A 26,582-nucleotide genomic window follows, 5' to 3' on the forward strand; every position below is an offset into this window, starting at 1 on the left:
GCACTTCCCATTGTGAGATATGCAAAACAGGGATAGAATAACCATCTTTTGGGACTGCTTTAATTTGAATTCATTTATTGCCTTGCAGGTTGGGACTCAGTGGCCTATGAGGCACCTTTGAAATGTGTAATTCCATGTGGAATCTATAATATATAAAAGAAAGTATGGGCAAAGGATCATCTTCAGCATGATCATAAAATAAGGAGGGAAAGTTTAAGCTTTTTCTTCTTAGCCAGAATCACAATGAAGTGAAATTCATTCCAAACTAATATTAAGAGGAAAAGACAATTCCTTGGGTGTCACTCAGAGCCAATTTTGTAAGACTAATAACTGCATTGAGGGATGGCAGCTTTCCAGCACAATTAAAGATAACAAGAGTGGACACCGCAATTATTCCTCCCTCTCTTGCTTTGAAACATGTTTTCACAAAACTGTAGAAAATAGGGAGCTTGTTGGATCAGGGAGGTAAAATTTTAGAACAAGTTGGCTTAGTGGAGCTTCTTTATTGCATCTACCGAAGAAGACATGGCTACCTAGCAAGCCGAAAGTCTGAAAAAAAGTCTAAGGGGTGAAGATATTCTGCAATATTCTGTTGCATAATCCGTGCAATTTATTACCACCAGTATGAGAAGAAAAATCATCCAAATCTATGTGAGAACAGCTGTTCTTCTTATCTGAAATGCTGATTTCCACATGCAATCAATTTTTAATGAGAAATAATTTGGACAAAAACAACTACCACCATTAATCATACAGTGTTTCTAAGTGTCTAGCACTGTCCTAAACATCAAATCTGCTGGGCTTGGTTGTCTGAAGAGATGCCTGACAAAAGTGAATCTCTGCAGACATAAGGAAAACAAAACTGCATGCATAAATCATTTTATTGGCATTTTCAAGAAGCTACAATTTAAAGACCGTGGTTAATATAGTTCTCTGGAAACTGAGTGGAAACTACCAGTAGATAGCAGGGATATTGCTTTCAAAGCAATTAAACATTGCCCTCTACAGGCTATTCTAAATCATTTTACCTACATTCATAGCCAGCAGCACTAATATGGAAAGACTGTGAAGAAGATAGAAGAAACAAGATAATAACAAGCAGTATTCTCACTGGACTATAAAATATATTTTGAAAATCGTGTGTCAGCCTTGTTGTTTACCAATAGGTGGGTGATGACAAACTTACATAAAAATAGTTGATTGGCTCACTTATACGCCTGAAGAGTTGTCTCACCCACAGTATCTTTCCTGCTACCGGTGGCATGTTTCGAGCCAGGGGAGGATTATCCTTTTGTGCCTGATAAAGCTATGAGATAACAAAGTCAAGTGTCAAATGAGAATGCCATTTAGACTTGAGTTGCAAGTCACTCCAGAAGCATCTGCATAGGAATGAATGTAATATACAAGACCAAACATCTACAGTTTGATGTGCTACAGATATTTGCAAGAACATTTGCAAGAATTTCCAACTGCAATGGAGAGTAGCAGGTTGGAAGAGGTTGGATTAGACCATTTTAGCTATTCCAAACTAATCAGGTATAATTTTCAGTAAGGGAATAAAAAGGAGAGGAAGGCAAGCTTGCAAGTGAAACATTATATATTAGAGCTAATTTACTTGCTAATAACTATGAGAATGGAAAGTCACCTCAACTCTCTCTTTCTGCATTATGAATAGCTTTGAAAGTATATAACATTTGTTCTCTTTTCCAGCTGTTTTTTTTATTAATAATCTTTTTAACACTAATCAGCCCAGTTGGCATTTCCAAAGTAGGCAATATGAAATTAACATCTATAATATACACAATGAAGTACATTATAGACATTTCAGGGCTTCTCTGCCTGTTCTATTGCATTCACAATTTTAGATCTCATTACTAGAAGTGAAATCTGTGAAAGCAAATTAGAGTATTATTATCCTTTTAATTATTTTGTCTTTGAATAAATGCACAAATAGCTAACACATCTACAGGCGATCCTTGTTTAATGAACACTCATTTAGTGACTGTTCAAACTTACAATAGTGCTGAATGAGTGGTAGTTATAGCCGGTCTCCAATTGCTTACAATCAATACATTTCTGAGGTCACGTGATTGCCACTTGCATTTTTTTTGCCAGCTTCCAACAAACAAAGGCAACAGGGAAATCCATAGGTGATCAAAAATGGCAACATGTGGCATCCTTGTTTAATGACCCATGGTGATTCACTTAACAATGCCAAATAGAAATGTCAGAATTAAGTGATGCAGTCATTTGACGTACTTTATAACTGAGTTGCTTAGCAATAGAAATGCCATTCTCAATTGCCATTGTTAAGTGAGGACTACCGTATAGTGCCTTTTTAAAAGATATGTGCAATGTAGTTTGCAATTTTAAAAGCAAGTCTACCATTTGATTGTGCAGACAGTTCATATTTAATAAAGTGTTTGTCTTTATTGTTTATTTATATTAATATTGAATTACTTCTTCTCTTCCATGAGATGTGCCTTGTATAAAACATTATCAATGTATATATAACATAACATAACATCGGAAGGGACCTTGGAGGCCTTCTAGTCCAACCCCCTGCCCAGGCAGGAAACCCTATACCATCTCAGTCAGATGGTTATCCAACATTTTCTTAAAAATTTCCAGTGTTGGAGCATTCACAACTTCTGAAGGCAAGTCGTTCCACTTATTAATTGTTCTAACTGTCAGGAAATTTCTCCTTAGTTCTAAGTTGCTTCTTTCTTTGACCAGTTTCCACCCATTGCTTCTTGTTCTACCCTCAGGTGCTTTGGTGAACAACTCCACATGACTTATTAAAATTTGTCTGTATGAAGTTAAAGTAAGTTCCACAAAATTATCACTTAAAACTGATTCTTCCAACAAGTAAACTTGTTCAAATGAACAGATTCTATTCAATATAAACACATACTAAATACCTTCTTAGTTGATTCAAGTTCGGCAACATAGTGCTGAAGAATACGCCCGATTGTATATGCAATTTCATTCTGAAGACATGGCATGTTCAATTTCTGAAACCTACGGAGTTCATATTCAAATACATAAAGGTATAGAATAGCAGAATAAATACTGTTAATATAATCAAACTGAAATAAAGGTTTTTATTTTCAAATGATGCAAAGTAGGCTATAAGAACAGTAAAAGCTATGCTTCCAGAAGATCAACTGAATTAATTTGTCGTAGTAAAATCCACAAAGGTCCTATCACATTATATTGATAAAGACAATTATTACAACATCCACTTTTATAATAATTTCATAAGGGGCCTTTAATAAAGATTGTTCTTTTCAAAGGAAGCTTGATGAACGTATCTTTTCTTTTATGTACACTGAGAGCATATGCACCAAGACAAATTCCTTGTGTGTCCAATCACACTTGGCCAATAAAATTCTATTCAGTTTGTTAGCTATGCATTTCATAATTATGGAGGACTATCAGATAGGACAACCAGATAACCTTTAAAGACAAAGACTTAGAATTTTGTGTACTGGTAATTATTTCAATTTTTGCAGCTAACATCTGGTAGATTTTATTATGTGTTCTTTAAAAAATATGTACATAGTAGTTGTGGCAGAAGTTCAAAAAGCATCAGAGGTTCAGGAAAACAGAAAGAAGAAATGAAAAAAAGAAGCCGAAGAACATTAAAGACCAAAGAATACAAACTTAAGTTTTGTTATTGGATTAGGTTTTTTTCTACTACATATAATTTGCTAAATAATTATCTAACTCGCTCTAGCTGAAGGGATATAGTCTATTGTGCTACCCACCTACAAAAAAAATGGGAAACAAGATAATGTGGGACTGCCTTTGCTAGATCAACTGTGAAAAGAGACAGCACCTGCCTTTAATCTTTCAAATGAACATAAAATTAACTCTTTACCCAAGTGAAATGCTAATTTAAAATATTCGCTGTACCTCTGAAGCAGCTGGAGAGCATGCTGTGAAGATAAGATTTTTACGAAACAAGCACCCATAAATGTCTGTATTTGGACCTAACAGAAAACCAAACCAAACCGAATATTAGTAGTGCAGAAATCAACATTCCTTCCTAGAGAGGAAGACAGCCACAGAATAAGAATATATTTTTCACTTAAAGTCATTATTTGAGGAAAGAACAACTTGAAGTAAATAAAGGTGGCAAGAATTTCCATTTCTAGGCCATACCACCTTTCCTTAAGAAATTTGATCAGATTCTACCTGCCTAGAAACTTCTGTCCAGTCACTCATCTTCCTTTTAGGGAAGGTGGTGGAAAAAGTGATTGTTGCAGCTCCAGAAGTTCCTGGATGAAACAGACTATCTAGAGCACTTTCAGTCAGGTTTCGGGCCAGTTATGGAACAGAAACAGCACTGGCCGCACCTGTCAATCTCTGTCAAGAGCAGGATGGAGGTATTGCATCCATTCTCGCCCTCCTTGACCTCTCAGTGGCTTTTGAGAGCATCCCACCATGGTATCCTTTTGGGTCAACTGGAGGATTTGGACTGGCTGACACAGTCTTGCACTGGTTCGGTTTTTTTTCTCCAAAGCCATGTCTCAGTTGGTGTTGATAGACCATGAGAGGTCCAGCCTATGGCTGCTCCTCTATGGGATACTGCAGGACTTTGTACTCTCTGTTCCTTTTTAACATCTATGCTGGGTGAAAACCTCTGTCACCATCGCCTGAGCTATCATCAATATGCCAATGATACTCAACTCTATATCTCTATCCTAGATGATCCAAGGGATGCCATGATTGCCCTTTGTGGCGCCTGGAAGCTGTAAGAGTCTGTATGTGGGACAGTTGAACCTTGGCTATGGATGTGTACTACCTCAGGTTTCAGAGGTTTATCATCTTTAATAGGTAGGGTTGCACTACCCCAGACTGACTGATATGCAACTTGGAGTCTTCTAGACTCACAATTCCTGATCAAAGAGCAAGTGGCATTCGTGACTAGAAAATCCTTTGTACAACTTTATGTTGTACACCAGTTGCACCATTTTTTGGATCATAAGGCTCAGTCATTCATGCTCTGGTCATCTCTCATTTGGATTACAGCAATCTGCTCTTCATGGGGTTATCCTAGAAGAGTTTATGAAAGCTACAATTGGTTTAGAATGCAATGATATAAACAGTTTTGGAGGCACATGTAACTTCACTGTTACACAAGTTGCACTGGTTACTGATCAGCTTCCGGAGCCAGTTTTAATGAATTGCTTATTACTATTAAGGCCATTTATGGCATGGGTCTTCGATATCTGAGGAACCATCTTGCTAATTGTGAGCTTCCCAGTTATGGGTATGAAATGGACAGCCATATACATATGGAGGTGCTTGCTGGGGTGGCAGTTGAGACCCCCAGACTTTTAGTCATGGGGGACTTTAACTTGCCATCTTCCGGCTCGTCATCGACAGCAGCTCGGGAGTTCATGGCTTCCATGACGGCCTTGGACCTGACCCAAGTAGTTGATGGCCCTACTCACATTGGGGGAGGCACTCTGGATTTGATTTTTGTCTCTGGTCAGTGGTTGAGAGATCTGGACTTGAAGGAAATAGTCATTGAACCTTTGTCATGGTCAGATCACTCTCTCCTTCGCCTGGACTTTCTGACCGCCATTCAACACCGCAGGGAGACGGAGCTGATACGTTGGTTCCGTCCCAGGCGCCTGATGGACCCAGAGAGGTTCCGGACGGAGCTTGGGCCATTTCCTGAGAGTCTGGCTCACGGCACGGCTGAGGAACTTGTTGCGGCCTGGGAACGGGCCGCGGCGGGGGCCTTAGACCGTGTCGTGCCTTTGCGGCCTCTGACCTGGCGCAGGTCCCAACCGGCTCCTTGGTTCTCCGAGGAGCTGAGAGGGATGAAGCGCCGGAGAAGACGCCTAGAGAGTTCCTGGAGGTCTAGCCGTTCGGAGGCTGATCGGACACTAGTGAAGTCCTATAATAGGGCTTACCTAGTGGCATTGAGGGAAGCGAGGCGTAGCTACGCCTCCTCCCTCATTGCATCGGCAGATAACCGCCCAGCCGCCCTGTTTCGGGTGACTCGTTCCCTCCTTCACCAGGGGGAGCGGGATGACCCGTTGCAGGGACGTGCTGAGGAGTTTAACGGTTATCTATACGATAAAATCGTTCAGCTTCGGGACGGTCTGGACCAAAATTGCGGCGACTCAGGTGAGGCGTCTGAGGGTGGTCTTGGTGACATTTTATGGGATGAGTTTGACCCTGTGGCTCCCGAGGACATGGACAGGTTGTTGGGTAGGTTGAATGCCACCACGTGTTTACTGGACCCGTGCCCCTCCTGGTTGGTGCTGGCCACTCAGGAGGTGACACGAGGCTGGCTCCAGGCAATTACGAGCGCTTCTTTGGTGGAGGGAGTCTTCCCGGCCGCCTTGAAAGAGGTGGTGGTGAGACCCCTCCTCAAGAAGCCTTCCCTGGACCCGGCTGTTTTAGGTAATTATCGTCCGGTCTCCAACCTTCACTTCGCGGCGAAGGTTGTAGAGAGTATGGTGGCATATCAGTTTCCCTCACACCTGGAGGAAACTGTCTATCTAGACCCGTTCCAGTCCGGTTTCCGGCCCGGTTACAGCACTGAGACGGCTTTGGTCGCGTTGGTGGATGATCTCTGGAGGGCCAGGGATAGGGGTTGTTCCTCTGCCCTGGTCCTATTAGACCTCTCAGCGGCTTTCGATACCATCGACCATGGTATCCTGCTGCGCCGGTTGGGGGGATTGGGAGTGGGAGGCACCGTTTATCGGTGGTTCTCCTCCTATCTCTCCGATCGGTCGCAGACGGTGTTGACAGGGGGGCAGAGGTCGGCTCCGAGGCGCCTCACTTGTGGGGTGCCGCAGGGGTCGATCCTCTCGCCCCTCCTGTTCAACATCTATATGAAGCCGCTGGGTGAGCTCATCAGTGGCTTCGGTGTGAGGTACCAGCTGTACGCTGATGACACCCAGCTGTACTTTTCCACACCGGGCCACCCCAACGAAGCTATTGAAGTGCTGTCCCGGTGTTTGGAGGCCGTACGGGTCTGGATGGGGAGAAACAGGCTCAAGCTCAATCCCTCCAAGACAGAGTGGCTGTGGATGCCGGCATCCCGGTACAGTCAGCTGAGTCCACGGCTGACTGTCGGGGGCGAGTCACTGGCCCCAATGGAGAGGGTGCGCAACTTGGGCGTCCTCCTGGATGAACGGCTGTCTTTTGAAGATCATTTGACGGCCGTCTCCAGGAGAGCTTTTTACCAGGTTCGCCTGGTGCGCCAGTTGCGCCCCTTTCTAGACCGGGATGCCCTATGCACGGTCACTCACGCCCTCGTGAGGTCTCGCCTGGATTACTGCAATGCTCTCTACATGGGGCTCCCCTTGAAGGGCATCCGGAGACTGCAGTTAGTTCAGAATGCGGCTGCGCGGGTTATAGAGGGAGCCCCTCGTGGCTCCCGTATGACACCTATCCTGCGCAGACTGCACTGGCTACCTGTGGCCTTCCGGGTGCGCTTCAAGGTTTTAGTAACCACCTTTAAAGCGCTCCATGGCATAGGGCCGGGTTACTTACGGGACCGTCTACTGCTACCGAATACCTCTCACCGGCCCATGCGCTCTCACAGAGAGGGACTCCTCAGGGTGCCGTCAGCTAGGCAGTGTCGTCTGGCGACGCCCCGGGGAAGAGCCTTCTCTGTGGGGGCCCCCACCCTCTGGAACGAACTCCCCCCAGGACTCCGTCAACTTCCAGACCTCCGGACCTTCCGTCGCGAGCTTAAAACACACCTATTCATTTGCGCAGGACTGGACTAGTTTTTTAAATTTTATAGGGGTTTTAAATTGGTTTTAATATTTATACTATTTTTAATAATTTGGCTTTTAGAATAAGTTTTTTAATGGTTTTCTTAATTTGTATATATATGTTTTTTACTTGCCTGTGAACTGCCCTGAGTCCTTCGGGAGATAGGGCGGTATACAAATACGAATAATAAATAAATAAATAAATAAATAAATAAATAAATAAATAAATAAATAAATAAAGTAAAATAAAATAAATTAATTCACTTAGCAAAATACTTTAAGCCTTATAGAAAAGCCACACAAACAGCTTGTCAAATCTGGGAGTTCAAGTACAGATCATCAGGCTAACCAAGGAAACCACAACTTCATAGCCTGTCCTAATCTGAATTAATAAAGATTTTCATATTCGAGTTGAATTGAGATCCTTATGTGACCTACCTCTAAATTTTCAATTTTTGTCATGAAATCTGCAAAGTCTACATCAAATTCTGTTTTCCGTGGGTCAAGGATATCATATTTCTTCTTTTGAACACTTTGGTAGATATTTTTGAATTTAATTGCCATAATATCAATTCCTTCAATTGTAGACATATTTAGTGCAGAAAAGGTCTGAACAATCGTTATCATCTCTGTTATCTAAAATCAGAAAGGTTGTTTTTTTCAAGTATTAACTATGGTTTCTTTTAATATTATATTTTACTTAAATGAAAAGTCTTGCACAAAACCATCAAATATCAGACAAAAAGTTCACCCATTACTGTAAATATTGTACACCTATAAATTTTAAAATATTTTTTTCTAGGAAAAAAATTCTCAACTTTATTTTTCAATTACAGCAATTACAGCAATTACAAAGTATAGAGCTGAACTGATTTAAGGAATCTATGATTGACAACTATTGTCATATTTTATCTTAAGCCATCTTTTCAAAGTTATCCTTTATATCAACCTGAAATGTTACATCCTAAACCATAATGAGAATTAGGAACAAATTAGGCAAAAGCCTGAGATTTTTTCTAAAGAGTACTTACTTTTTCTAGCCTTTTACAGAAAGCTTCAAATTTGCCAAAAATGTACATCTCAGATACTTCAAATGTCTTCTCCCCTGAAGTTTCCAAAATTTGTTTTCTTGTTTTATGAAAACTTTTCTGATATTCTTTAAACAAAAAAATACAGTCCTAAAATGATAAAAATCAACAACATTATGTAGCAATTACTATCAGAATGTGATTAGTAAGATTAGTTAGAGGCATAAGCCTTATGATTAGAGTGGATATAAGTTCAATAAATCTAATGTATACATATAATTTACTGCAGGAAAAAAAGCCACCATTTATGGATCTTTTACAAAGAACTTTTCCAATTAGAATTTGATTTTAGGCTTGTAACTTCATAATTAATATTTTATTTGGTTTAATGCTGTCAACTGAAATATGAAGAAATCTAAATCTGTTTTAGATCATAGGAGCAAGCAGAAGCTTTTGAAGATATTTTTTTCTTAGCCTACATAATAAGGTTCCTATACTGATTGCTAATAATTTCTTGCTAATTAAGGGAAAATATTGACAAGATGCTCACTATTTTCTAATAATTCAAAATTGATTTCTTTTAATTTCCAAGCATAAAGACTATGTGCAATGCTGGAGTAAATCTCTAGAGGCCTAATTAAGCAGAAAACTCCACACTGGTATTGTTTTTAATAAACAATCAGGTAAATTATGGCTTTGTATGAATTTTGCTAATAACACTAATGAGGGTTCACGATAATAAGTTAGCTAACATGAAAAGCAAAATCTTGTTTTATAGCGGTTATACACCATGCTAATCCCATTATAGGGATTCAGTAGGGAGCAGAAACAATACCACAGAAAATATATACAGCATTACAAACATACCTTAATTTTCTGAATTACTATTGGAGTATCCTGTTCCCATACACGGCTAAACCCTCCATCAGTAATATATGCTTTACATGCTGTGACCATCTGATTTGTAACCTATTGTATTTTTTAAAAAGGAAAAAAACATACATAGTTTTTTACATCAAAGTTCAGTATTTTCCACGTTTTCAGAACCTTGTATATAGCTAGTTATTTAGATGTGCTCTCCCATTAACAGTAAAAAAATAAATGCCCAAAGTTTTACAGCAACTGCTCATCTAATGATAAACCAAAGGAATCTAAATGTCAGTACTTGGGGCGGGGGGGAGGGCATTCAAAATTTAAATGAAACTATTCCTACAAGTGTTTTGGTATTGTATACTTTTTCTGCCTTTTTTTCCTTTTCTTTCAAGATACTACAATGAAAACAAGCTTGCACCAGACTACAGTTTCAGACTGTTCCTAAACCATTGTGTTATGCCTGAGATTATCACAAAAACTGGATAATTTACAGTTTATTTATTGATGGCACAATAAACAAAGATGAATGTTCTGCAGCGTGACACCATCTCTTCCTTGCATTTAGTTGTTCCACAATTAAATATACTCTGTGTGCACACATATGAAACTAGGGGTGTCCAACAGTTTGGGGCTACAGATTATATTTTTAGTTTTGAGAAACATGTGGGTGCTGAAGGCCAAATATGGCTGTTAGGCTTGTGCCTTAGCATGCATATTTTCCTATGAGAAGACCGAGACAAGAAGATCATTTTATTCAGTTTATTAGAATATGCTGATAAAAAGGATTCCTCTCATTCAAAAGGGAACCCAGATCCATAGCTTACATTGCATTTTATAGCTAACACCTCGAAGAAAATACAAGAGAAAAGTTGACTGGATAAGATATAAGTAATCTCCCCTTTGCATAGGAAATCAGTTACATGTAGTCAAACATATTACATGTATGTCCATTTAAATGAGCTCTGACATCAGAAAGGAATGAAATTTAAGATGTTAATGAGAGAAAAGGTTTTTTTAGTATTTATGACAAACCAGTCACCAAAACAGCATGAACAAACTTTCTCTTATCAGGAGATATTTGCCAGCCATTCCTTCTATCTTTTTTCAGTTTAGGAATGTTAGAAGCTATCGATCAATCCATATAGCAATAGGATAAAAAGTTTTCCTACATTCAGTCTGTAATGGTTTTATAAAGCCTTATCATCCTTTTAAAAATATATTTTTTAAAAAAGAAAATATATATATTACAGTGCAAAGTAACTATGTTAGTTAACAAGCTATAAAATCCATGTCATCTGCCCCTCAATGCTCTTGAGAAATGGCTACTTTGTATGTGGCATTGCTTGCTCATACACACAATGTCTATAATGGGGGAACACAGCCCACTATCGATCTCCTAGAATGCCACCTAGCACTCCTTTAATTCCCAGGAAACTCTCCCCAGTTTACCTCCCTGCCCTCCCATTTCCTTTGTGCTCTCTTCCAAAGAGAGGACTGGATAGCACTGGCTTATTTTAATTTTCCAAGAAAGCTTATTTTGCCCGTTGTGGCTGTGAAGCTGGAGACGTGTTTTCAAACATGACACCTTTTTAAAATTAAACGTTTTAAAATATAATTTTAAATTAAAATGTGAAAAAACAAACAGAGAGGGAATCTGGTTGAAGCCAAGGAAAATAATGTCTGCTAATACTTGGGAAACCTCAGGTGCCCTGTTGAGATTTCATATGGCCCTTTAGCCATTTAGAGTGAATATGTATATCTGTTCTTGCAATACATATTGTTGTTTAATTATACACTTACCAGCAGATGTAAAACATTGAAATATACGGGGTACATCAGAAAACTATAATCAACACTGAGGCTTGCACAACATACTTATGTTCAGAACGCTCTCCAGTCCACTGATTAAAAGCACTTACCTTGATAAAGAGAGATGTCATTTTTTCAGAGGTATTGTAATATCTGGAAACACTATGAATCATTCTAATAGCATTAATCAGATTCTGTATTCCGTGAGCCATGGAAACCTAAGAAAAATATTTTGTAGAATTAAGATTGAAAAATGGCATACTTTAAACTACCAGATGGGACTGACAATGGATGCAAGAGGGAGATGGCCGTTTTCAAAACAAGTCTAAATTCCTAATGCCTAAAATGAGAATAATTTGTTTGTTGCAGTTAAAAGGCAAATTTCTGGATGCAGTTCCTCCCCCATTTTCTTTGCACCCAACAAACAGTTTTTTAAAAAGTAATTCTTCATATTGGAATCACTCTACTACTCCAAGAATGATTAAGGCAATTTACAATAGACCCATAAAAATAATAAAGCATAACATTAACAAGTAACTTATAAATTATTTTCTATCAAGTATCCTCTGTTGCATTTCATATGAATGCATTCCAGGTTCTCCTTTCAGTCTGGGTTATACTTTGGATTATTGTCTGTTTCTTCCTTATTTTAGATTCTTATCTACAGCTCAGTCTTGACAATTAATTTAAATCTACATCATTAGCAGAAAGATGTAAGACATCAATTAATAATAATTGTCCCTAAAGGTCAGATATTTTATGACAATAAAAATGTAACTACATAATATACACAAAACTGTATGCAGATGTCTTCAAAAGTTACTCACTAAATCATAATTGTAGAGTGGCTGACAAACTTTTTCAAGTGTATATAGATATCTAACATTATCCTTGGATTCATTTGCTGTATCTGTTATTCTGGCATCCACTTCTCGCCACAGCTATAGTAAAAACAAAATGTTGAACTTTTAAAACACTGAAATAAAATGTGCAGAATTCATGTACTAGAAATGTAGTTACATTCTAGCTATACCTGGAATAAATAAATAAATACATACATGAATAAATAAATATACGTAAAAGCCTACAGATTCAAATTCTTGATAACTATATATTATTAATAAATTATTTAAAGAAAATGGTTTCATTTTACCACCAGTGATTGTACTTACTGTGAGATTAGGGATTACACTGTATATGCAACAAAACTATATTGTTTACTTATTAAATAAATTTATAAACAATAGCTTCCCATCTACCAGAATGAAAACTTTTAAAACAACAAACAAGGTTGAGGCCCCATAAAACTCCCATCATCCATTAACCACCCATGTCAGTTCTATCCACATACTGACATTAGTACCTTGGGGAAAGGTTTTAGTATTTTTCCGGAAGGCCATCAGGGTCAGGACCATGTCTATCAGGGGTGAGGCATTAGATAGGTGCCATGACAAAGCAGTCATGCTGATTTGCAAGTTGTTCTGAGTGCTGAGGCAGCACAACAATATATTAGGACATTGCCATGCTACATTAATGCACCTATGTAGACTGAAGGGGAATATTTTCATACTGGGGAAGCGGTATTACAATGCACTCATGCAATGCTATGCAGCTGATTCAAGATTGTGGAAATAAAATTAAAAAATGGAAGGGCAACAAATGTTGTCTGCTGAGAGCAGTGGCAACCCATTCAGTGGTGGGATTCTACTGGTTCTACCCAGTTCGGATGAACTGGTAGCAGCGGTGGCAGGAGGCTCCGCCCACCCACCTGAACATCATCACGAACTCTCTGCGAATGTGCAGAGGTGGCACACATGCTCATATTTGCGAACCAGTAGTGAAGGTAAGTGAATATAATACTACTGAACCCATTGGCTGTCTCCAAATCTCTAGGCTCTAAAAGCTGTTTTAATTCAGTCATCAAAAGTTGGACTTGGGATTTCCAAAAATGTTAATACTCATATCTGCGTAAAGTTGCCATAACTTAGACCCAATTTTCTGAATGTTAAATTAGAATAAATCAATTATGCCATATAATGGCATTAGTATCAAACAGTCAACCAAATTATATTGCTGTCAAATGCAGTTCTGGCACTTAGAGCAATAGCTGCATTACATCTAAGCACTAGCGCACACACAGAGACCACAAGGCAATGTGTTTAAGCCCAACTTTTGAAGAATAGAGGCTTTGTGCTAAATGCTATGTCCATTTAACTCTATCCACTCCACATTTCCAAGCAGACATGTTAGATAAGTAGATTTATTGTGGAGAATTAGAAGCTATCCAACCAGTCTTGCACTCTATGTATCTGAGGGCCCAGCTTTTAATTGTGGATCTCTTTCTCCCAAAGTTTCTTTACTTGGCCTTGAAAGTACTGCCGTCTGTCCTTTATTTAAAAAACAACTTTGATGTGAGAATCATATTCCCATCTCACCTGCTTGACCCTTACATCTATATCAGGGCTGTCAATCTCCCGGCTCATGGGCTGGATGCGTCACGTGCTGGCCATGCTCGGTTTAGCGAAGGGGAGAAAAGTCCTGATATGTCACGTGACCCCGCTGCTATGACATGAGTTTGACACCCCTGATCTAAATCATAATTTATGTATCATACCATTGGATTGATGTAATCATTTTAACTGATTAAATTAAAACAAATACTTCTTCTGAAATGCATGCTTATGAGAGTGTCACAATTCTAATACATGTTAGCAATTAGTAGAGCTACACCAGGCAGATGTACCAGTTTAATTCTGAATCAATTAAACTAAATGGAAAAAGTGTAATACTCCAAACATGTGATAACTTGTTTATGAAATTACAAAGGTGCAGAGTCAAGCTTAACTCTTAATGATTGCATGTAATTTTCCTGGCAGAAATATGAATGTATTTTTTAATTGGTTTTTTTATTTTTTTACTTCCCAAGTTAGTCTAGTGTGATTTTATAGTAGCCTCCCATCCAAGTTCAAAGCAGGCTTAACCTGTTTAACTTGTTGGGCTCATCCAGGGCTGCTTAGGTATTGCCTCTTAGCACAGATTTTCATAGAGATTATATTATTTTAAAAAGGGAATGGGGATATATTGACATACGCTGTATAAACTCATTACAACCTCATTGTTTGTTTTTAAAAACACAACTAAGAATTACCTTTATAATTTTGGAACGTGAAACGTTGAGAACATTTATGACAGATTTGCAAGGTTGTCCTTTAATCTGCTCAATAATAAAATTAAATTTGGCAGACATACGCTTCCAGTGCTCTAATTCGGTAAGTGGACCTGAGTCATCAGCTTCCTTTCTCATCTGTTCACTCTCAATCAAAACCTGCCAATGTTAAATTTGTACAAGATAAGTATCACATCTGTGTTGCTATGTCACATTCAAGACTGTCACATGACATTTTGTTCCAATGGTGTCTGTAGGCCCTGCCTACTTTCCTCAGAAAAACGAAGGCTGGCATACAGTACCATGTTCCAAGATGCATTCCAAGATGCAAGATGACAAAGGGTGAGGCTTGCATTCTTTTGCTGTTTGCATCACTCTGATCCCTGTGCCTCCAGCACAGAAACCACTGCCTTCATCTTGCAACTTAAGCTGCAGAGCACAAAAATGTTTTGGAAATCTTACAAGTGCTTCTGTTCGTTACTAATCACCACCACCACCTTCTTCTTCTTCTTCATCATCATCATCATCATCATCATGACCTTTACCTTCATCAAAGCTAATAGTTTGCTACTCTTTTAAGATGCCCAAAATCCCTATCTTAGGCTGTCATCTTCAATTAATACTTAACTATCAGCTGAAATAATATTTGACTTGCTGAAATATAGTTGCTTATCATTCAGGCTATTGGCCTTTACAACAGTTCCAAGAGCAAATGAAGCACCAACCTGTTTTGATCTGAAACAATAACTTCTTATCTTGATCATATATTGAGATCATATATTGAGATCATATATTGAGATCATATATTGAGATCTAATATTGATCTCACCCCATTCCTCTTAGGTGTGCATAAGGGCACAAACGTGCCTACCGTTCCTGTCCTATTGTTTTTCTTTTCTTCTTCTTGTATATATATACATATATATGCTTATTCCTCCTATTCTTTACTCATATATATGTTTATACACTATATAATCTTTTCTGTATAATACTTACATATATTGTTGTGACAAAATAAATAAATAAAATAAATAAAATCAAAAGGAAGCCACCTTCCTAAACCTTCAGGGTAAAATCACAAGACAAGCAAATGCCTGGTTAATCTAGAAAAGATTTTGCTTTAAAAAGCATGTTTAAAATGTTAACATAAACCAGTTTTCGCCAGCTTGGAACTGTCAAGGTGTGTCTGTATTTTATAATGTGATTGGTAACTACAGTGTTCTGTGCTGAAAAGATGCCACATAAATGCCTTCTCTCTGGCTCTTTTTTTAAAGCTATGCTTCTCATACATACTCCTCTGCTTGTCTAGGGTACCAGAAGATGCTTACTTGCTCAATTTGCTTGTACCATATCATAAGTGCATCCTCCAATTGATGTATAATATCAGGATTGGCAGTGGCTGCTGTCACTTCCTCAAAAGACTGGAATTTTGAGAAGTCAATGTTATCTATTTTTTTCAGTTGAACAGTTCCCTGGATGCTCACTCTAGCACCTATGTATAATGAGAAAGAACATTTTCAGATTCTACCATTTGTTTCCTGGGCTGTTTCATTACAACAGTTTGTATTCTAGAGGAAAGCATGTAAGATGTCCTTTTTTTCAAGTCTTTGCACATTCTCAGGTGGTGCTACACCTGGCAAATATTATGAATGAAAAGATGGAGAAAAAGAAGAGTCCTACCTCAAAGATACATACATACATACATACATACATACATATATATATATATATATATATATATATAGGTCTTTGGTTGTTCGGTTTTCTCCGTGTAAAATTGGAAGTGTCTTGGCGACGTTTCGAAGTCTCATTCGTCATCTTCAGGCTTCAGCTTCGTGCTTCTGGGAGCAATGTGTGATCGCAGCTGTTTCTTCCTTTTAACTGCTAGTGGGGGTTTGAACTGATTGGGTGGGAGCTTGGCTGTGCTCTGATTGGCTGGGGGTGTGTCCTGTGTTGGTGGGGGCTTGGTTGTGCTCAGTCTAATCTGTGCTGCAGGAGGATTTGAGCTGGTGAGCTGCACTGCTGCTGTTTGGCTTCGTGTTCGTGGTCGTGCTACATCTTCGTAGTGGGTGTCAGTCTGCTGCATGTATGGATTGGAGGGGTTTGAAGTGGCTAATGTTGCAGCTGCGGTCTGGCTTCTGGTCCTTGGTCGTGCTTCCTGATCAGTGTGGGTTTGGGTGTGCTTTCTGGGTGGATGTGTGGTGGTGACATCCTGTGTGGACCTCGTGAGTGTGGGTCTGGTGTCATTCCTCGTGTTAGGGACACGTTTGTCAATAAGGGCAGGTTTCCAAATGGCTGGTAGGCGGAGGTATCATCTCGTTTGTTCATGCTGTGTGGGCGTTTTCTATCTCGATGGCTTCTCTGATTATTCTGTTGTTAAAGTGTTCAGTTTTGGCGATAGTTCTGGTCTTTTAAAGTCAATATCGTGTCCTGTGACTTTAAAGTGTTGGACCAGGGAAGAAGTTGGTTCCTCTTTTGAATGAGTTCTTGTGTTCTTCAATCGTGCACTTATTCTTCTGTTGGTTTGTCCAATGTATGTGGTGGGGCAGGCGGTGCATGGGATTTCATATACTCCTTGATTTTCTAACTCAATTTTGTCTTTGGGGTTTCTTAGGATGGTGGATATTTTTTGGTTTGTGCAGAATGCTGTCTTGATGTTATGTTTGTGGAGGATCTTGCTGATTCTGTCTGTGGTGCCTTTTATATATGGGAGGAGGGCTGTGCCATTTTCTTGCTCTCTGTCTTGGGTTTTAGTGGGGGGTTCTTTTTGGATTAGTTTGGTAATCTTATTTCTCTGGAATCCATTGGATGTTAGTACGTTTGTGAGAGTGTGTAGTTCGGTTTTTGGTGTTGTTCGTCAGCTAAGCATTTTGTTCTAGAGATGTCAGATCCCTCTTCACCCAAGTGCCAATCAAAGAAGCCTTGACAGCTATCCAAAACAAATATAACCCCCCCAAGCACATACTAGATCTGACCAACCACTGCCTATCCAACACATACTTCATCTATAACGGACAAAAATACAAACAAATAGAAGGCGCACCCATGGGATCACCCCTCTCACCTGTCATTGCCAACCTCTACATGGAACACTTTGAAACCCAAGCACTAGAAAAATCTGATCACAAACCCAAACTCTGGCTCAGATCGTGAGCGACACCTCCATAATCTGGCCCCACGGGAAATAAAAACTTGAAAACTTCCTCACACACCTCAATAGCCTACACCCCAAAATACAGTTCACCATGGAAACAGAAGTTAACAACCAACTTCCTTCCTAGATGTCTTAGTCTACAAGAAACCCAATGGCTCCCTAGGACACACCATCTACCAGAAGAAAACACACACAAACCGCTATCTGCATGCACTCACACCACCACCCAGCACAGATCAACTCCGTAGCCAAGACACTCATCTCTAGAACAAAATGCTTAGCTGACGAACAACACCTAAAACCGAACTACACACTCTCACAAACGTACTAACATCCAATGGATTCCAGAGAAATAAGATTACCAAACTAATCCAAAAGAACCCCCACTAAAACCCAAGACAGAGAGCAAGAAAATGGCACAGCCCTCCTCCCATATATAAAAGGCACCACAGACAGAATCAGCAAGATCCTCCACAAACATAACATCAAGACAGCATTCTGCACAAACCAAAAATATCCACCATCCTAAGAAACCCCAAAGACAAAATTGAGTTAGAAAATCAAGGAGTATATGAAATCCCATGCACCGCCTGCCCCACCACATACATTGGACAAACCAACAGAAGAATAAGTGCACGATTGAAGAACACAAGAACTCATTCAAAAAAGAGGAACCAACTTCTTCCCTGGTCCAACACTTTAAAGTCACAGGACACGATATTGACTTTAAAAAGACCAGAACTATCGCCAAAACTGAACACTTTAACAACAGAATAATCAGAGAAGCCATCGAGATAGAAAAACGCCCACACAGCATGAACAAACGAGATGATACCTCCCGCCTACCAGCCATTTGGAAACCTGCCCTTATTGACAAACGTGTCCCTAACACGAGGAATGACACCAGACCCACACTCACGAGGTCCACACAGGATGTCACCACCACACATCCACCCAGAAGCACACCCAAACCCACACTGATCAGGAAGCACGACCAAGGACCAGAAGCCAGACCGCAGCTGCAACATTAGCCATTTCAAACCCCTCCAATCCATACATGCAGCAGACTGACACCCACTATGAAGATGTAGCACGACCACGAACACGAAGCCAAACAGCAGCAGTGCAGCTCACCAGCTCAAATCCCCTGCAGCACAGATTAGACTGAGCACAACCAAGCCCCCACCAACACAGGACACACCCCAGCCAATCAGAGCACAGCCAAGCTCCCACCCAATCAGTTCAAACCCCCACTAGCAGTTAAAAGGAAGAAACAGCTGCGATCACACATTGCTCCCAGAAGCACGAAGCTGAAGCCTGAAGATGACGAATGAGACTTCGTCGAAACGTCGCCAAGACACTTCCAATTTTACACGGGAGAAAACCCGAACAACCAAAGACCTATATACAAACACCCGTGAAAACCTCAGAAAACAATATATATATATATATATATATATATATATATATATATATATATATATCTGTGTGTGTGTGTGTGTGTGTGTATGTATGTATATGTATATATATATATCACAGCTTGCCAGAATCTAGGAAGTTAATTTGGGTGCTTAAAAGTCTGGTTTCACAGGATTGTAAGTGGAAGATGCCAGAAGCAGAAGAAATGGGATCCTCAGAGTAGCCTGAGAGGTAGTGTTACGGATCACAGAAGAGATAAAGTGATTTCTTGAGAGGTGTTGTGGAGTCAGTAAGAAAACCAGAATTGGAGATCTCCAAGGGAGTGGGGGAGGTTGTCTCAAAAGCAAAAATGAAGCTCAGGAGTTAAGAAAATATAAAAAGTTATGGAGCTGGGTATGCAACTCTCAGACACAGCTACAACACACACACACACAAATGCTCAGGGTGAAAGGAAAGGAACAGAAAGGGCTTAACCTGATGCATGGCCAGGAAAAAGAGAAAAAGGAAATGGTGAGTCTAGTAAGAGACAGCCTCAAGAAGTAAAGGGATCAAATTTTTAAATTAATGGGAGAAGAAAGACCGAAAAAGCAAAAGGGAGAAACGTAAAGAGCGCTGGTTCAATACACATATATAACTTAACATATTAAGTACTTATTTTATTATTATATAAGTACAACAGCTTTGCTTAAAATCTAAGAAAACAAACAATCATACTGTTGTCAGGGAAAATCCAGAGGAAGAGCTCACTGGGGAAGTTTTAACAGCAATGCATTTGTCTTATTAAACGAATTGTCATAGGAATGTGATATACAGAGACAAATGATTTCTGTAGAATTGAAAATGAAAGTACATATAATGCAAATCTGAATTGCTTTAGATTACCTCTCTGCAATCCATTGGATGTTAGTACGTTTGTGAGAGTGTGTAGTTCGGTTTTGGTGTTGTTCGTCAGCTAAGCATTTTGTTCTAGAGATGTCAGATCCCTCTTCACCCAAGTGCCAATCAAAGAAGCCTTGACAGCTATCCAAAACAAATATAACCCCCCCAAGCACATACTAGATCTGACCAACCACTGCCTATCCAACACATACTTCATCTATAACGGACAAAATACAAACAAATAGAAGGCGCACCCATGGGATCACCCTCTCACCTGTCATTGCCAACCTCTACATGGAACACTTTGAAACCCAAGCACTAGAAAATCTGATCACAAACCCAAACTCTGGCTCAGATCGTGAGCGACACCTTCATAATCTGGCCACACGGGAAAGAAAAACTTGAAAACTTCCTCACACACCTCAATAGCCTACACCCCAAAATACAGTTCACCATGGAAACAGAAGTTAACAACCAACTTCCCTTCCTAGATGTCTTAGTCTACAAGAAACCCAATGGCTCCCTAGGACACACCATCTACCAGAAGAAAACACACACCAACCGCTATCTGCATGCACTCACACCACCACCCAGCACAGATCAACTCCGTAGCCAAGACACTCATCTCTAGAACAAAATGCTTAGCTGACGAACAACACCTAAAACCGAACTACACACTCTCACAAACGTACTAACATCCAATGGATTCCAGAGAAATAAGATTACCAAACTAATCCAAAAGAACCCCCCACTAAAACCCAAGACAGAGAGCAAGAAAATGGCACAGCCCTCCTCCCATATATAAAAGGCACCACAGACAGAATCAGCAAGATCCTCCACAAACATAACATCAAGACAGCATTCTGCACAAACCAAAAAATATCCACCATCCTAAGAAACCCCAAAGACAAAATTGAGTTAGAAAATGAAAGTACATATAATGCAAATCTGAATTGCTTTAGATTACCTCTCTGCAATCTTTAGGAATGGCCTTGGAATAAGATCCGCCTCTTGGTTAAATGCACAAATTCAAGTACAGTATTTGATTGTGGAAATTATTATCCTCACTTGTAATTTTCCCCTGAACTAAAATGCTCTGACAACACACTGCTTTCCTTTGGTCATATGACACTGGGTCACTCCAGTTTCTTATTTCAATCAGTCTTATGATGACTTTTCATATACTATAAAACTATCAGCTTTTCATATTTGAAGCAAGAGAGCTATGATGTGTAAACTTTATAGTATTATTTTCTTCCCAACTCTACTTGGGGGAATACATTTAATATGATCAGACAAGGTTTTAATAATTTTTACTAGATTCCCAGAAAGATGCCTGTATTTTAAGAAGAACAGAAAAAAGTATGTCATTGATTAGCCAGCTCTTCTTTTCTGTCCACATCAGCAGTTCTTTTGGCTAGCCAGGATAGGAATAAGAATCAGGATATAATATGTCCCAACCAGATATTAGATAGTACATCAAGTTATCAATTATTTTAAAAAGTAAAATGGAAGGGTCAGCTTATTTGTCTGTTTGTTTGATCTATTTGTTCTTACCATCCAAAAATGCCAAATATCTGTTCAAGGTTTCGATGAAACTTTGTTTCTCAAGTTCTCCTTGCTTGGTCTGATTTAAAGCACCCCAATTGCTTGTGGCAAGAATGGCAGGCAGAAAAACTGTTGCCAAGATATTTTTGATGGCAAGCAAAAGACCTTCACTTCCATCCATTGATGAATAGTATATGTCCTAAACAGGGAAGATTAAAATACTATGATTATTAGATGTGGAAAGAATCAAAAAGCTATTATGCAATAATAGTTGACATTTCAGAATAAATATAACTCTCTCATTAAAAAAAGTTTTATGTTGCAATGAGAAGAATTTTTTCTCCTTGCATTTCATACTGCCTAGATTATGAAGAATCTTACAGTTGCTCTGTTCATATACTCTACTAACAATAAAGCAAACAAATCACATTATGGCTTTTTGTAAACCCAGACACTATAACATTACATCTACCCACTGGCATCTACAGGATGGGTTGGGGTTCAAACGAGGAAGTGTGTATTGCAATGTCACAATGCATTCCATGTGGCTTGAATGTTTTCATCTGATACTAGAGCCAAGTACAAAAAAGTAGTGCTTATGTGATTCAAATCAAATAACTATGCACTCACCCAAAATTAAGATCTTTTATAATTTATGGGCCTTATTTCTATTATTGCCCTTAAATTTGATGATTTTGCTTTTTGAGGAGAGGTAATAATGAGAAAGAAAATAAAAATACCTCATGCATTGTCTTAATATTCACAGGCACGTCATTTCTAGCACGTACAAAAAATAAGCACTGTCCTTTGAATTTGTCGTGAGATTTATCTACGTACAATTTCATCATTTTCATTCCTTTCAGAATACCTGGAATTGCTCTCCCACACTCTGAAAATGAAAAAAAAGAGACAAAATCATTTTATCTTTTTAAAATTGATTTTATTATAATTTCCTCAATTGTTGTGAGATGCCCAGAGTTGTTGAGAGTTAGGCGGTTGAATAAATTGTTGTTGTTATTGCTGCCATTGTTAAGCTAAGTTTAGCTGATGTGGAATTACTTTGGCACTTCCTTTGACTAGGGTATCAAACTTCTCCTAGCTATCTTTTCATCAAGTCACTGCTATGTAATAAATACACGGGTTTGTGCAAAAGAAGTACAGAGGTACAGCAGCAGTGCATGCACCCTTGGAGGAACTAAAGAATAAGGTTGGGAACAGCTTTTCTTAGGCAAAAATCTCAGCTAAAAGTTGACACCAATTTGTCAATCAATCAAAACGTACAGGTCCTTGGCTAGTCCATGTTAATTTATATTTACCCTCAATCTATCATTTAAATTTGTCCTATGCTGACCTACGTGTGCTACAAAACAATTGATTGTTCCTACTTGATATTACTGAGCAATAACAACAGATACATTTTCTAAAATATAGAATATAAAACTTTGAAAAAATTATTCATGGAAAACACTTATACTAATGCTATTCCCTCATATAATTCAGGTTATATTTAAATTCCTCCTTGGCACCTCTGAAATTAATACTGAACAAGTTTCCAAGCCACCATTTAGAAAATACAACATTATTATTAGCATTAGATCCAGAGGTGGTATTCAGCAGGTTCTGAGCAGTTCTGGAAAACTGATAGCAGAAATTTTGAGTAGCTCGGAGAACTGGTAAATACCACCTCTGACTGGCCCCATCCCATCTATTCTCTGCCTCCCGAGTCCCAGTTGATCAGGAGGAAATGGGGATTTTGCAGTAACCTTCCCCTGGAGTGGAGAAGGAATGGAGACCTTATCCTTCCTCTGGAGTGGGGTGGGAATGGAGATTTTACAGTATCCTTCCCCTGCCATGCCCACCAAGCTACACCCACCAAGCCACGCCACACCCACCAAGCCACGCCCACAGAAGTGGTAGTAAAAAAATTGAATCCCACCACTGATTAAATCGTCCCATGCTATGTAGCATATCGGCAGCACAAAATACAGCAGTGATAAAATACAATTTGTAGAAATTATTTATTATTCTACATGATTGGCTTTTTTTGGTAATGTGTGTTATTAATACTTCAAACCCAAACAATTTACTTTTCTCTGAACTTGTAGATAAAATCATTTTTAACATTTACCTATGCCAGGAGCTTCACCCTCTTGATAGATAAACTTCAGTGTTCTGTTTCCTCCCTTGGCAAAAAAACTATCAAATGCTTGTAACTGTTAAAAAGGAAATATATGGTATAAATTCACCAGATTATTGATTTCTTTAAAAATTCCCTAAGGGAGTACTAATTGCCAAATATTAAAGGAAAACAATGCCTTTAAGGTGTTTTCAGTTGTCATTATGTTATTATGAGTAAGATTCCCTTCTAGCTTGATTAGGAAGAAAACATAGGGATGGACCTACCTGGCAAAGACCAGCAATTCCTAAATTCCCAAGAACAGTTATGTTAATAAATCCTATATGCCTTTTATTTCCTCAAATTAAATTAAAGAGTCATTATTTGGACAGGAAAAATCATAAGAACGTAAACCTTGGAATACTGACTTTAAAAAAAAAACAACCTGTGATGGATATTATAAAAATGCACATGGTGATCAAAGAAGAGTGCATAATTTATTTAATGTATATTTAATCAATTTATTATATTTATAGTCCTATAATAGGCTGGCCATATCAGAATAAGCTTGGATTCCTGAATTTATTTATTCTTATGTAGAAGGCATTTCAGAAAGTATTTGTATTCTTTATATTGTGACTTTTTGGTCTGATTATCTTCATCCTATACTGTATGAATTTATGTGTGAATAAATTTATGTGTATACAAGAGGGTTCATATAATCAGACCAAAAGTCATAATACAGAGTACAAATACAGTACACCATGGTTATAAAAGCATGCACATTAGAAAAAAAATCAATATGTAAGTTGTTCATATGTAAGTTATTCTGATGTTTATCTGGATTTACACATTGAATTTAATCATAATGCCTTACATTTTGGTGACTCTGGTGCTGAAATTCTCAGCATAGATTGTATTATAATGATATTAGTTATCAATGTATTAGTATTAGAGGGTAAAAAAACAGAATGAACAAAGTTTTAAAAATGTTCTTTGTAAAACAAATGTAAAGTAAACTCACTGTTGGACCATCCAGGATTAATTCTTCTACTGTTCCAATGTCTAATCCAAGTTTGTCAGATAGAATTTCAAAGATATATTTATATGCAGAATTAACCTTCATTTTTCTGCCTTCTCTTGCTTCTTTGTACCGTGCCTAGTTGGGAAAATTGAGGAAAAATATGCAATAATCATATGTTTATTATTTATTGTTTCTGTGGTACTCATATTTTATTTCAAGATATTTAATGGTATGAAACTAAATAACGAGCAATGTTCAACCAATTTATCCCTATCTTGGTTTTTCTTGCCTTTCTTTATCGTTTCTCTTCTATTATTTTCTAAAAAGTTCCTTGAGATAGGGATTCTTAAATACTTACACAATAACATAAACATAGAAATACATAGATATTACTTCAGGCTCTTAGACATGCAAATGTATATATGCAAAATGATTATCTGAAACGAAAAAAAATCAACTCTCTATATTATACACAGTTTTTGTTAATGTTTCATATTGTTGCAATTACAACTGATCCTGATATGTTTTTGAATTTATTCAGCTAATACACCAGTTTTAAAAGAAAGAAAATAGGTTAAAGGAAGGAAGGAAGGAAGAAGGAAAGAAGGAAAGAAGGAAAGAAGGAAGCATGCCACCTCATTCTTGAATTATTAGTTAATTCATAATGGGACTAATAAAAAATGACGAGGCAGTGAGTCCCTTATTTATTTTTGCATTTAGTCAGTCAAAATATTTTGCATACTTCAGACATTCAAAATAATTCTTTTTAGGACTAAACCCAAAATGAACATGTTTGCTTTAAAAACAACAACAAATCAGTGGTGAACAAAATTTTAAAAAGAGAGGACAAAAGAATGCATAACAAAAAATGAATTACAATAAAAAGTTATTTATTTTCAAAGGTACAGCACTGTAAATCATAATGTGATCTTTCAATTTATGAGCAATAAAAATATTTCATCAGTTCTTCTGAGAAAAAAATCTTGGCCTTTAAAGAAACAATATATCAATCAATCAATGGCTTTGTTCCAAGAAGTGGTGCAGAGACATTGGTGCAGGGGTGAAATTCAGCAGGTTCTGACAGGTTCTGGAGAACCGGTAGTGGAAATTTCGAGTATTTGGAGAACCGGCAAATACCAACTCTGGCTGGCCCCAGAGTGGGGTGGGAATGGAGATTTTGTAATATCCTTCCCCCTGGAGTGGGGAGGGAACGGGGATTTTGCAGTATCCTTCCCTTGCCACGCCCACCAAGCTATGCCCACAGAACCGGTAGTAAAACAAATTGAATTTCACCACTGCATTGGTGCCCCAGAACATGGTTTTTTCATCAAAATAACAAAAGCAGTGTTGTGCTGTAGGCCCTGCCCCTGAGCCTTCTGGAAGTGTGGTGTGATGCCGTGACATCACACACACCCAGAAAAGGGGTGGAGTTTGCATTGCAATGGTAGAACATGCTTCCTCATCCTGTTATTTCCCAATGCTCTCTCTCCCCTCCACCCCCCTGCCATGGAGGGGTGGGGGGAGGGAGAGTTTCCGTCAATAAAATCCCCAACTATTTTTTAATTGATATTTGCTTTCCAGTACTTTGGAAAATGTAAATAGAACATCTGCATTGGAACATCTTCCCTGCTCAGTCCTTGCCATGAATTATTGATTTGACAAAATACAATGCCCACCTAAACTCATTCGTGAAGTGCAACTCTCAATATTATTCTTCTTGCAAATATCTAATGTACTACTATATAATAATCCTTGTGGATCCAGGAATATATGCTTTGCCCTTCTTAATTATATTCTAAATATTTTGGCCAGTTC

General features: G+C 38.5%; 1 protein-coding gene across 1 annotated transcript in view; it reads right to left on the bottom strand.

The window, feature by feature from the left end:
* Nucleotides 1–21,082, bottom strand: part of DNAH8 (dynein axonemal heavy chain 8) — a 139,199-nt gene extending 118,117 nt beyond the window's left edge. Inside the window, exons 1-11 of the mRNA XM_058167819.1 lie at nucleotides 21,047–21,082; nucleotides 15,956–16,119; nucleotides 14,610–14,786; nucleotides 12,289–12,402; nucleotides 11,572–11,679; nucleotides 9,647–9,748; nucleotides 8,783–8,929; nucleotides 8,190–8,387; nucleotides 3,919–3,995; nucleotides 2,922–3,021; nucleotides 1,187–1,306 (exon numbers count right to left, since the gene is read on the bottom strand). Of these exons, the coding sequence (XP_058023802.1) occupies nucleotides 1,187–1,306; nucleotides 2,922–3,021; nucleotides 3,919–3,995; nucleotides 8,190–8,387; nucleotides 8,783–8,929; nucleotides 9,647–9,748; nucleotides 11,572–11,679; nucleotides 12,289–12,402; nucleotides 14,610–14,786; nucleotides 15,956–15,982 (1,170 nt within the window). The 5' untranslated portion in view covers nucleotides 15,983–16,119; nucleotides 21,047–21,082. The remainder of the gene's footprint in view (nucleotides 1–1,186; nucleotides 1,307–2,921; nucleotides 3,022–3,918; nucleotides 3,996–8,189; nucleotides 8,388–8,782; nucleotides 8,930–9,646; nucleotides 9,749–11,571; nucleotides 11,680–12,288; nucleotides 12,403–14,609; nucleotides 14,787–15,955; nucleotides 16,120–21,046) is intronic.
* Between the last annotated feature and the right edge of the window lie 5,500 nt (nucleotides 21,083–26,582).

This window comes from Ahaetulla prasina, chromosome 1 (assembly GCF_028640845.1).
Source record: "Ahaetulla prasina isolate Xishuangbanna chromosome 1, ASM2864084v1, whole genome shotgun sequence".
Lineage (NCBI taxonomy): Eukaryota > Metazoa > Chordata > Lepidosauria > Squamata > Colubridae > Ahaetulla > Ahaetulla prasina.